At 37.9% G+C, this 13,735-nt stretch overlaps 1 protein-coding gene across 1 annotated transcript in view; it reads left to right on the forward strand.

Moving 5' to 3' along the window:
* The window catches only part of EFL1 (elongation factor like GTPase 1), a 63,059-nt gene that overhangs the window by 41,553 nt on the left and 7,771 nt on the right, over positions 1–13,735 (forward strand). Inside the window, exons 15-18 of the mRNA XM_039723458.1 lie at positions 492–623; positions 3,049–3,196; positions 7,117–8,120; positions 10,610–10,794. Of these exons, the coding sequence (XP_039579392.1) occupies positions 492–623; positions 3,049–3,196; positions 7,117–8,120; positions 10,610–10,794 (1,469 nt within the window). The remainder of the gene's footprint in view (positions 1–491; positions 624–3,048; positions 3,197–7,116; positions 8,121–10,609; positions 10,795–13,735) is intronic.

A 13,735-nucleotide genomic window follows, 5' to 3' on the forward strand; every position in this document is an offset into this window, starting at 1 on the left:
AAGAGTGTTTAAATCTTGAGAAGAAGGTCCTGAGCAACTTGATCTAATTGTGATGTTCCCCTGGCTTTGGCCTGGATGTTGGACTGGATGACCATTGCAGGCCTCGTGCAATTTAAATTTTTCTAAATTTAAACCACCAGAATTAAATCTGAGCTGTACAAAGGCTTGGACATCTTAGAAGGGAAAAAATTCCTCATGTCCTTTCTGTTCTTCAGAGCTATAAACATGCCTTTTAAAATACTGAGGGAATGCAGTGGGAACTGTGAGACTAAATATCAAATGTCACACCAAAGACTTAAGAACCCAGTTTATGGACAAGTATCTTAACAGATACTTCATATGGACAGGGAGGAATTCTTGAATCCTCCTTTTGTGATTAGAATGATTTCACCTTTTTTTAACTTGATGATCATGTTTTTAGTCTCATTTAATATGACAGTTGGTGATCTTTTTTTGTTGTTTTGCCTTTTTTCCCCCCCAATTTCTATTAGGAATAGGAGGCCTGCAAGATTTTGTGCTGAAGTCTGCAACACTGTCAACATCACCTGCTTGTCCACCATTTACCCCTCTCAACTTCGAAGCTACCCCGATCGTGCGAGTAGCGGTTGAACCCAAACATCCAAGTAAGCCTCAGGAGGAATGGGATGGTAACACCAGCTCAGTGTGGCTGCAGTGCAGCTTCCAGCCCTCGGTGATTTGGCTGGTTTGTGAGCTAGCCCCTGAATCAGACACTTGCCCAATATAAAATAAACCTGCAGGTTGGCAGAGGGCAGTGGGAGTTGTTGCAGCTGCCTTGGTAGGTGAGGAGTCACAGAAGTTGTTGTGCCCTTTTGTGACAGCTGTTCACAAGTCAGACACTGCATGGGCAAACAGTTCAGCGAAGGTGAGCAATCTGTGGGTTCTGTCTGCTGCCCTTCCTTTATGGCTGTCAGTAAGCTTGTGCTGCTGCAGATTTGTAGTACTGCTTCTCCTTGATGCCCCCACCCCATTTCCTGCAAAACAGAGTGGGATATCTCTGCCTTTATTTGAATTTCAGCCCAATTTCCATTTGTTGTTGTAGCATTGGTAGATCCAAAATAACTGGCTTTATGTTCAATTGCAAAATACTCTAAGGCTGAGATTACATGTTTTTTTAGAGAGCTGTTGGACAGCTTGGCAGCTCTTTGTTTCATGTGTTTGAGTAACAGATAATCATATATTGTACATCCTCCATTTGTTAAAGCAGTTTTGAAAGTATTGGAAATTACTGGTTCTGCAGATTGTAGTATTAAGTTCAAAATATTAAAGGAATGTAATTCTAGAACGGCTGACCAGCTTGGGGGTAATTTTTGTTTCTTAAGAAATGAAGCTGGATTATTCTTGCACCATTACTTAGTTTCTCCTCCTCAGTAGCTTCTGAGTTTATGATCTGAACTAAATTTTTTAGGGGGACAAAAGCCTGAAAGGTGGTTATATGTGCTGAAGTCTCCTGAAAATTCACTATTGCTTGCAATAACAGGAAGGCAAACAAAATGTGGCCATAGCAGTTGCCCAGAGAGCTGTGTGTAGTCTTGAGGTGGCCCTCACACATTGTCACATGTGTGTATTGCACTGCCACATCAGACCTGCTTCAAAACTACATCTGCTTATGTTGAAAAAATGACTCATATACACTATTTCTCAATGTACATTTTACAAAATTACTGCATGTCTTCACACTCATGTCAAGATCTTCCTGTATGATTGCCATAAGCTCCAAAAGAAAGAAAAAAAGTACTCATCATTCTGTGAGCTTAAATACAGAGACAGAATTGAAAGTCTGTGTTCAACTCTGTTGGCCGTGTGAAAGAACACTTCAGTTTTTCCACTTTTCATTTATTTTTTTGTTTGTTTTTCAAGGATATTTTTCTATTACACCCTTACAAGCTCAGCAGTAAATAAACAATATCATATTTCTTTTAATAGTCTCCAAGTGAATGACAACTTTAGTGTCAGTCTTTCTTCTGAATATGAATATACATTCCTGGAAACCCCTGGGGTATTCTCTACTGCCTGTGTAAAATAAAAAAGAATTCATAATTAATTTCTTTAAATTGTGTTCATTATGAAAGGCTGCTGACATGGGGTGTTTATGCATAGCTTTGATGTAATCTAGCCAAATTTGACTCAGCTGTGCTTGTTCATTCTCCATTAACTTTAAGACAGCTCATTTTAAACACCTTCATTTTAGGGACAGCTGTGATTTGTTTCACTGAAAAGCTCTCACATTCCTGATTTTTCCTCTTTTCAGATTTTAATTACTTAAAGCTTTCTAGTGGCTTACAGCTACTTTAAAATCCTTCCTGTGCTTTATGTGAAGTTATGTCTTCTAAGTAATCCATACTGATACTTATACTTTTATTTTAGTAAAGTTAATATTATTATTTATTTATTTGGAGCACTTTAGGCATTAGGAATTTAGAAGTTGCTACACTTACTTATAAAAGATTGCAATGAAATGAAATTATTTACTGAAAGATGACTTTAAAAAGTTGTCATAGATAAGAAAGGTTATAATTTGATAATTTGTGAAAATGAGGAGTGAAGTCCTGATTTTTTTTAATCACTTAATTTTGATAAAATTCAGGGGTTTTATTGGGTGTGAGTCGTTCATGAGCTGTATCTGAAGTTAATTGTGTATAGGAAGCAACATAGCACAGGCATAGTCAATAGGTGACCTGTTCTGCTGAACCTGCTGTAAAGCTGTGTAAACAAAAAATGTGCAATCCACTGAAGTGTGGTGTTATATGGTTATATTTGTATGATGTGAATTTTGTCATCAATACATAAATTGTTGGTGACAAATTCTGTGTGCAGCTTATGTTTTCAGTTGCTGCTCTTAAACCTTGCTGCTCTGTGTGACTCATAAGCGGAAAATTGCCCACTGAAAGTTTTTGTGTAGTCCTAAAATACCTATTTGTGTTCAGGCTTCCATAAAAATGAATGCTACTGTTTCTCAGTTTAAGTCTATCCTGTTTTTGAGTATTTCTTTCCCAGTATTCCTTTGTTAATAGTACCCTGTTTTGCCAGGTGATATGCCTCAGCTGGTCAGAGGAATGAAACTTTTAAACCAAGCTGATCCATGTGTGCAGGTTTTAATCCAGGAGACAGGAGAACATGTGCTGGTGACAGCAGGAGAAGTTCATCTTCAGCGCTGCTTGGATGACCTGAAAGAAAGGTTAGAGGGGCAAGGAGGAAGAAATATTTTTAGTTCAGTAGGTGTCTGTTGTATTTCTCTGTCAGATGGATATCTTTGATTTATATTCTGGTAAAATAGAGCTTTATCCACAAACAGTTTTTACGATTGAGTCATAAATGTACCTTTTTGTGGCTATAAAATTATCTGTAGTTTGGCAGAAGCCACTAGTTCATTACTTCTATACATCTAACACAGACTTGGGGCACTTTCTACAAATTCCAAATTGCAGTACTTTCAAGGGTCTAATTAAGAATGTAATGTGGCATTTGTACAAAATAAAAACTGAGAGGACTCATGTTTGATAAATGAACTCTAAAAATCATAAAGCACCAAGACCAAAATTGTATGTGCACACTCTATCCTGTGCCTTTTCTCACTGATTTTTTTTTCAAAGGTTAATCTGTTCTCATTCATGAGTAGTATTTTTTGCAAGCACACATGAATATATTTAGTATCCTCTAATGTTTCTTCAAATGGCAGAAGAACAGATGTCTGAAACAATCCCTTCCTGTAACTTCATTTACTAAAACATTTCTGATACTTCTGCCACATACATTTACTGGCATTTTCTTCCTAAACCAAAGAGCAAACTTGATGAGTGGTTGAATGTTTGTCTTACTGTAACCATACTCATTTTAGTTAATATCAGAGAACTGTAGTTGCTTATGAAAATTAGACTGGATCACTTGTAAAACTGGATGTATATTTTAATGGTTATTCTTATTACAATTTAGTGCAATGTATTTTTACTGCTTCTAAAAATGTGGTATTATTTATTGATACATTTTGCTCAAATGTAATGTGTTTACGCAAAACTGGTTGTGCCTGTCTTTAGCTGCAGTTTGCATAGCAGGATTGTGTTATTGGCAATGGTCCAAATCTGAAAAAAAGAAAGTTAAGATAATACTCCAAGACAGGGTAAAAGGATTATAGTGAGCAGCTAGAAGGGCTTACTTACATACATTTATGTACATTTACATCTCTTAAACTTCTGTTTCATGTACATGATTTTGGAGGTTTTTATGAGTTGTCATCTAATTTGTCTTTTGTTAAGACGGGGACAGTCTGTCAAAAGTGACCATTTTGTACCCCTGTGCCTGTGGCATTGTGAGCAGAAACAAGAAACACCTGGAGGCACAGAGGAGCTGGGCTCCCACCATTGTCCTGCCTGACTGTGGTTCATGATTTCTCAGTTGGGTACCAGCTCCCAGAAGGAGCTGGGAGCAGGTCTGTTCACTATAGAGCTCATGCTCCTTTTAAATCTCTCAGGATTTGGTATATTTTAGTTGCCATCCCTCACACACCAGCTAGTGGTGATTACTTAAGAGGTTACCTAGAACAGAGGCTAGACAGAGTAAAGAAATAAAGTAGGTGTTTATTAAAAAGGTCTTCAAAGGATACACCTTGGGCAGTACAAGAGCCTGGCCAGGGCTACACCCAAGATGGACTTTGAGTCATGAGTTTTCACACTTTTGTAAGTTTTGATTAATTTCCATATTGGGGTTAATTATCCCACTGCAGCTTCAGGTTGTGAAGTCCCATCCTCCCAGTTTGCTCTCCTCAATTCACTGTTGTTTGCACTTTTTGGGCCTGAAGCTGCAGTGGTGTCCTTGGTTCTCAGTCTGGAAAAGGACTGTTTTGTCTAACTGCTAACACTTTATATGAAGTTCAGATTATATACTAATGTAGCACAGAATCTGGAAAATATGAAAGCTAAAACTTAAGGCGTCAGTGGGACAAGAATTGTCCCTTCCTTCTCTCCCCATATCCCACTACAGCTTCAGGTTGTGAAGTTCCATCCTCCCAGTTTGCTCTCCTCAATTCACTGTTGTTTGCACTTTTTGGGCCTGAAGCTGCAGTGGTGTCCTTGGTTCTCAGTCTGGAAAAGGACTGTTTTGCTAAACTGCTAACACTTTATATGAAGTTCAGATTATATACTAATGTAGCACAGAATCTGGAAAAGATGAACGCTAAAACTTCAAGCGTCAGTGGGACAAGAATTGTCCCTTCCTTCTCTCCCCATTTTGTAGAAGAAAAACTCGAGAATGGGATTTTTGTCTTGTTCTATTCCTCATGGATTCTGTGTTAATTATGACAGTGGTAAGCTTGCACTACTTCACTATTAAATGTGAAGAGAAGTTGTGCTCTGAAATGTGCTCTTTGTTTCTGTATAAATGTTTAAGAGAAATTGTGCTCTGAAATGTGCTCTTTGTTTCTGTATAAATGTTCTTCTAAATGAACATAATTTGGAAAGGCAAATGGTGAACTAGGGATCAAGACAGCATATAATAACCTTAAAATGTGACCCGCAAGTTTTTTCTCCAAAATATTGGCAAAGGTTATTAAAAGGCTTGAGTGACACTTGAAGTAAGGGGACAGGATCCTGATACTGGCATCTACCAAAATTGTTTCAACTGAGTTTTGCAGATTTGATGCTTTTGGACTCGTTACAGCAGTTGGGGAGGTTCTGCTGAATTCAAACTAGATTTCATTGTCAAGATTTTATTCAGACTTTTTCAAAGGCGCATATTTAATTTTAGCATTCCCACTGTGTATTTAGAAAATTATGTTCAAGTGACACTTATTGTCAGAGATGTGGAGAGACATGGAAACAACTAAAAGATTAGTCATCTGTGTTCATCTAAATGATTAAATATGGATGTTCTGCTTGATTTCACCAAATTTATATTTTTTGTTCCCAATTAGTTCTTTTTGAATTGAGTAAGAAATTAGACCCTGTAGCTTTCAACATTTTATTTTCTGCATTGTACAATAGAGATTTTTAGAAATTTCTTTCCCAGGAGCATTGCAAATACATGAGGGGATTAAATTACCCTTGTCAGAATGAGAAACAAAGAGAATTAAGGTAATGGTGACATACGGGTGAGTTTGTGTTTGGTTTTTTTGGTATAATGTAAATTCTTAAAAGAACTGCAAAAGGGATAAATCTCCTGATTCTGACTCCCATTGAAAATAAATCTTACAATTGTATTTGCTTTTCTTCTGCAACTTTTTTTATCACTGCCAAAATTTACTGGAACATAGGAAATTTTGGTTGTCGTTTAATAAACCTGCTCAGAACTCATGGATGGTTAAGGAGGATACACAGTTCTGATCTTTGAGTCTGTCAGATCATAAATAATTCCTCCTTTTCCGGTCCTGTCATTCACAACATTTGACCTAAAATGTTTCACCTGACTTTAAAACATCACTTTATAGCATTTTATAATAGTGATTATCAGACAAAGCTCTGTTAAGCTTTCCCAGTGCTTCATCTTCTCTGGCATCTCCCTGTGTGAGCAGTTGTGCTGGCTCACACCAAGTGTCCATCTCTGTACCGTGTCTGAGCAGTGTGGCCAGCAGCAGGGGTAGGAACAGTAAAATTGGAGTAGCTGTGATGCTTTCCCAGGCCTCTGTCGTTTTCAGTCCAGGGCCCTTTGTGGTTTGGTTGTCAGTTAATCCTGGTCAGCCTTTCCCATACCCCATGTGGTTTTGTAGGTCTCTCTTGCACCCTTGGAACATCTGAAGGCTTCTTGTGCTTGTGTTCCTTTGATCATCTTTATTCTCAGTTTTTTTCTAGTTCTGTTTCGTTTGAGGGCAGAGAACAGCACATATTTTCCAAGATGTGGGTGAACCAGTGATTTATGCAGAGGCATAGAAATGCTTTTGCTTTTATTTTCTTGAGTTCCTTTCCAAATATTTCTGAAGACATAAAAGGCAGTGCTTCTTTTTTGAAGTACATAAAATTTGAGTTTGAAATGCATTACCTAGTAATCTATGTTGCAATCAGATTTCTTCATGAACATCTGTTCCGTGTTAAGGCCACTGCCCTACCTCCCACCCCCAAGTTTAAAACTATTTTCAACATTTTAAACTAATTGTTAAACTTTATTTTGCAGGTTTGCAAAGGTGCAGATCAGTGTATCTGCTCCTATTATACCCTTCCGAGAGACCATAACGAGACCTCCCAAAGTCGATATGGTGAACGAAGAAATAGGAAAACAGCAGAAAGTTGCTGTCATACACCAAACAAAAGAGGACCAAACTAAAATTCCTGAAGGAATTCAGGTTGATTCAGATGGGCTTGTTACAATTAATACTCCGAATAAACAAGCTACTCTCAGTGTGAGAGCAATGCCACTTCCTGAGGAGGTAACTCGACTTCTTGAAGAGAACAGTGACTTAATTCGAACTATGGAACAACTCAACACATCTCTGAATGAAGATAAAAAAACACATGAGATAAATCAGAAGACTCTTGATAGAATCAAAGAATTCAAACAAAAGTTGGAGAAAAGTCTTCAGGGAAGAAAGTGGAGAAATGCTGTTGATCAGATCTGGTCATTTGGACCACGGAAGTGTGGGCCTAATATTTTGTTACACAATTTTGGGGGCTATAAAAGATCTGTGTGGCAGTGCCTTGGGAATTCTGTGAAAGAAGTAGGTAAATACAGAGACTTTGACAACAGCATAGTGAGTGGATTTCAGCTGGCTACACTTTCAGGTCCCATGTGTGAAGAGCCTCTCATGGGAGTTTGTTTTTCAGTGGAAAAATGGGAAATAAGTAAAGCTGGAGATACTCTGTCAAATAGCAGGCAGGATTCAGGGGAACTTGATGCCACAGAACATCAACAAAATGAAGATAATACTCTAGCAAGCAGTTGCACTGATGAAGGCCCCAGTGCAAATGAGCACCAGGACAGGAACCAAAGTGGCACAGAGTCACCTGAGAAAATGAGTAAGCACAAAGGAGAGTTATTACTTGCAGATTGTTATGGCCCTTTCTCTGGACAGCTGATTGCCACCATGAAGGAAGCCTGTCGTTATGCTTTGCAGGCAAAGCCACAGAGACTCATGGCAGCAATGTACACCTGTGAAATCATGGCTACTGCAGAAGTTTTAGGTAAGGCTGGGAAAATAAAACTTTGCCAAGAATTTGCCTTCTGATTTCCAAGGTGAGGTCTTATAAATTAAACTGAATCGGAAGGTATAACTTCTTTAAAGGTTTTGTCAGGAGTCTTTTCTAGTTTTCTGGTAGATTCTCCATGACTTTCTAATGCCTGTTATATTTACACTATTCTGAATGAGAATTCAGCGTTCTTCTTGCTTATCTGAACCATAAGCATAAAGAACAATGCTACAGCTATGTGAAATGCAAAATACAAAACGTTGCCTTTCTATGAAGTTTTTGTAAGACCAGCTTCAGTAACCATGAATATCAACACTGTGCCTTGTAATTAAGTATAGATTCCATGAAGAGAAGGGAAACCTCTCCTGTTTATTAAGGGAGTGCAAGATCTTAGCAAATGCCATATCAAGATATTCTAATACAATAATACAAAAATAAAATCAGGAAAAGAAATATTGAATTATTGTTGCAGTCCAGTTGGTACTTTTGTGTTTTTAAGTAGCATCTGTATCCTTCTGGATGCAAGTGCTCAACCCAGCACATGCCAACTGGTGTCACTTATATTACCTTACCACTTTCACCTACTTAAACTTGTTTTTATGACCTACTTATGACACCACTTAACTGTATTTGTTCTTGGAGTTTTCCATGGGACTTGCTTGTGTGCTGAATCTGATGCAAAGCACTGAGATTGTCTTTAAAATGAACGTCCAGTGCATTTAAGCTATCAGCAGTTTTACTTTGACTGTACTAATCGTGGCACAGCATATCCCACCTACAAGAATGAAATACTTGGTTACTTGTAAAAAAAACTCTGCTGTTGTACACACAATCATACTGATGGCAGTCCAAAGACCAAAAATTGCAGTTGTTGTAATGAAAAGAAATGCCTTTTTTTGGCAGGTGCATGATCCTGTGCTTTGCTGGGGGTGCCCTGTAGCAGGCCTGGTAAAGGGTGTGCTGCCATGGGCTTATGGGCACATTGCCCTAAACATCCCCTACTATGGCAGGGACCTTTGGCATTTCAAACTCTTTCCTAATGTGTAAGATTACTAATAGCTGTCAAACTGGACTGTGTATTGTTCCATGTTGGTGTTCCAGAAGCACTTTGGCACGTTGCTTATGAGTCTCTATATCAAGCTATAAGCAAGGTACCAATTTTTAAACCTCAAAAACACTGTATAAATTGCTGTTTTCCAAACTACTCAGTGCCCAAAAGGCATGATTGTTTACACTGAAGTAATAAACATGCATTGGCTCATCTATTGTGCTATAAACCCAAATGGAAACATGGCTTTTTAATGCATATATATATATATTTAATGAGTGTAATTTAGGACTCAGACATGCAAACGAATTAGTACAGTCTAATGAATGTGAATTGTGTTGTAATAGCCATGGACATGCACTTAGTTCATTACAAATTCATGGGTTTCATTTTTATTGTGGAAACTTCAGCTAATAAATTGTGTCCTCATTAGGAGGAGTGAAAAGCAGGCCTTCAGTGCAGTCAGGCTTGGCAGTTGACATGTGTCAAACCATTGATTTTATATCTTTATTCTTTCCTTTGGTATTCCATACATTGATACCCTGGGAATTTTAATATATCTCCATATTGACCTGCTTGTTTCTGAGATGGTAGCTGCTGCAAAAGTGAGGTCTTTTGTGTTCTCAGAATATAAAACTTTTTCCATCAAACTATTCTGACAATCAATAACTCAAACTGAGGAACAGGGGGACACAGTGTTAAGTGTTTTTCTTTTGTGCTTACTATCTTGATCAACACAAAGGTATTTGATAGTTTTTGTCTGTAAAATACTTTCAAAATATGATGCCTACTATTCAGTCAAACATGGGCATTTTCACAGCTACTTTCATTACATATACACAGTATTTCAATAGATTGAATATTAACTTGGAAAGAAAATTGAAATTATCCATGACTAGCTCAAGATTGAATTTATTAACAAATGAATTGAATTCATTAAACATAATAAATATGAAGTATTTCAGATAAACTAATTTGTTGTGATTAGAATAGCTCTGGACTATCTGGAGCAAGTAGCATGTAGGGATATGGTGATCCAAGCCAATTTCTGCCAGTAGCTTAGATAAAATTCCTGAAACACAATATTTCTTAGTAATGATTCTCAAATATTTGGTTATAAGACAAAAAGCAAGTTAGGCACATAATCTGGCAAAGTGCCTTTTTAAAACAGTCATATGATTGTATGAAATGAACATAGATGGATTCATCCAGCAATAGTAATGTTTTACATGTTACTCAGATGGCTCTGCACATTGTATTGCAGGATATGTTGTTTGAATTTAGTGTGTATTTACAAAAAATAATTTTAGCCTAAAAACAGTTCTGCATTTTACTTAAAGCTGAGCCTTCCTGAACAAATATTGATGTGTTTCTCTTCATGGTGTATTCAGGATGTGAATCTGTTGGTAAGCTGATGGGAATTGTGTCTCTGCAGGTCGTGTGTATGCTGTGCTGTCCAAGAGGGAAGGCAGAGTGCTGCAGGAGGAGATGAAAGAGGGGACGGATGTGTTTATTATTAAGGCAGTCCTGCCAGTAGCAGAAAGCTTTGGCTTTGCTGATGAAATCAGGAAGAGAACCAGTGGCCTGGCCAGTCCACAGCTGGTGTTCAGCCACTGGGAGGTAAAAATATCTATTCATTCCATCTGTTTTGGTGATCTATTTCCTGTAGATGTGGCAGACTGGAATAATAAGCAGAAAAGGTTAAGTTTTGGTCAAGACATTTGATTAATTCCTTTCTGAAATGGGGAAAAAAGCCTTGTATTATTTATTTTTGTAGATACGCTGTTCAGAAATGTATTTATATTTTGTTTAGATGGGGTGCTCTTTATTTCAATAGCAAGTAAGTCTTTCATAAATGAAACTGCTTCTTTATAGATGTGTTTTCCTGTATTTATGTGCCCTTTTTCATGAGTTCTCTGGTAAACTTATTTGGGGAATGGGTAAAAAACCAAAACCACAAAACAGCCCCAACTTACCACTAACAGAAAATAAATGTATCAGCAAATCTAATGCACATGAAAGTTAACCTCTTAAGGTCTAGCAGGCACCTTCCATATTCCAAGCCAACATAAATTTTCATGCTTAAAATACAAATCAAATAGATTTCATTCTTTCAAAATTGAATCTGTTGATAGTAAGTAATGGTACCCTCAAAATCATTCCTTTTGGTCATCCTTGCCGCTTAAAGAAATGAAGAGTTGATTGTGAAGGTGTAAATCAAGTGGGAAAACTGGTGAGGAGTGTCATCAGCTGAAAGTGCAGTGTAGTTTGTTCCTATGATGTGGAGAGTAGATATTCAGGGGGAAAATTAAAAGACTGTAAATCAGAGCTTCTTGTTCAAGACAAACACACCTGCATTGTCAGGCTCCTCAGAAGACTCCACTGAAGAACCTAAAAATAGGTTCAAGAGCAAAAGTCAGTGGGTATAAACTTTTCACCTTAAATTTTTAAAATAACTTCAAAGTCTGAGTTTTTCTGAGTTTGGTTAGTGGTGTTTGTTTTGGTCAAGCCTTCCTTTATTGGGTGTTAGAAAACAATACAATATTTTGTAAATGGATGGAAAAAAATCTTTGTTGGTTTGTTTGATCCTTGATTTATTTTGTCACCTGAAATGTGAAGTCTCTGAGTACAACCAACTGTAGATTTTGAGGTCAGTGACACTCCCTGCAGTTACCAGCTATGAGCTGCTTGCCAGTGTTTCTCTGCAGTATGTGCTGCTTTTTCACATGGTGTGGATTCTTCAACCTAAGCTCAGTTGTCCCCCTATTTGTAAAATACTCCACTGACTGTGTTTCTGTTTTAGTAACTGTGGTAACTGTGTCAGAAATTTGATGATAATGGAAAAGGAGAACCTCTGCAAGCTGGCCACTGCTAGCAAAGGAGTTGGGAAGAGTACTTGAAGCAGTCCACTTGGAAAAGCACATTATGTCTTGCTCAGCAGTGGTGTCTTACTGCTGTTAGTAAATGCAGGCACCAAGGACTTGGCTCTCCTCCTTTATATTGATTTATTTAATCTTCTTGTAACTAAATACACCTTCACATAGAACCACAAAAGGAAAAACAGCTGCACAGAATGCAGAAAGGAAAACAAAAGACCCTTCACACATGGTGTGTGCCCACAAAAAAAAAATAGATAAGCTGCATCTTTTGAGTGTAGAGGTTTTGGTTACAGCCAGTTACAGATCAGGTACCTCAAACCAGTGAGTGTTGGCTGTACTGTGTACAGTAATCTTGTCAGTTCTGGACGGTCTCCTCTGAAGTGCAGCTGGTGAGGTTTTGTGGCTTTAGTGGCCTTTTGTCTGAATCTCTGACATCAGTGCCCTGGAGGAATGTCAGCCAGGAGGACGTCAATTCCAGCTAACCATTGTTCTCTGCCAGTTTCTTTAGGGTTTGCAGCTCCTGTGCTCCTGCACTAAGCAAAAACATGAACCCTGTGGCTCTCAGGCCTCCCTTTCTATCCCCAAGCCTTGGTGTGTGCATTCACTCTCAGATGTTATGAATTTAACATAAGAAAATATTCACACATGATTATAGATAGTCACAGGACAGAGGGATTTGAACAACTGGCAACATATTCTGAAACTGACCTCTGAGAGAGATTATAATTACAGCTAGTATGTTAAATGCATTGGTAGTAGGAAAATTACTGTGTAAGCAGTCACCTTTCCACCTGGGGAATCTGTCAGCGGGGGAGGGTTGGGTTTTTTGTCTCCATGAAAACCATGCTCACATATTTTTGTGATAAAATAACCCTTTTACTAAGCTACTAGTAACGTTATCTCTGTGCAGTGATGGCAGGAGGAGTGCATGTTGCTCTCACATCATCAAGACAGTTTCTAAATAAATACTATTTTCAGAATCTCTATGTTAGCATGACAGAGAAACCATGAGAAATAATTTCTATCTCAGCTCCTGTTTCTTCCTCTCTTTGAATTCTGCACCAAGTTGCATCAGGTGTTGGGCATGACTTTGACATTATCACTTTACTGATGAATTATGGGATATGTATCTACATGATAAACACCAGCATTTTATTTGAACCCTTACTATTCAATGCATCATCGTGTAAGATACTATGATGTGAACTTTGTGTAATCTTGAGCTGGTTTTTCCTTAGTGTTAAAACTGTGTTACTGAGAGTGTGGCTGCTGCCCTAATTGCACACTCTCCAAACCCTTCCATGGCATTCTGAATGAACTCTGTGCTGCTGCTGTTTTCTCAGTGTGCTCAGCTCATTAGCTGAGTACCTGGCACATGTATATATCTACATAAGTTCCTTCTACTGTGTTGTTAACCCTCTTTTACACAAAGGAAAATAGACAGTTTGGGGGGATTTTTAAACTTCCAAATACAAATACATGTGTAGAGTATGTTTAAAGAATTGAGGTTTGAGTTCACTCTTTTATTATATTTCCTTATCATAATTTGTAGACTCTGAACACAGGAAAGTCAGTGAGAGAGCCTACGTTGAAATGAAGCCATTTTGGTCTCTCTGGAAATGATATTGCCTTTTTTTTTTTTATTCAGTTAATGAATGGATTTTGTGTAGTTCAGATTGCTC

The sequence above is a fragment of the Passer montanus genome, unplaced genomic scaffold (assembly GCF_014805655.1).
Source record: "Passer montanus isolate IOZ18808 unplaced genomic scaffold, ASM1480565v1 scaffold5, whole genome shotgun sequence".
Taxonomy (NCBI): Eukaryota; Metazoa; Chordata; class Aves; order Passeriformes; family Passeridae; genus Passer; species Passer montanus.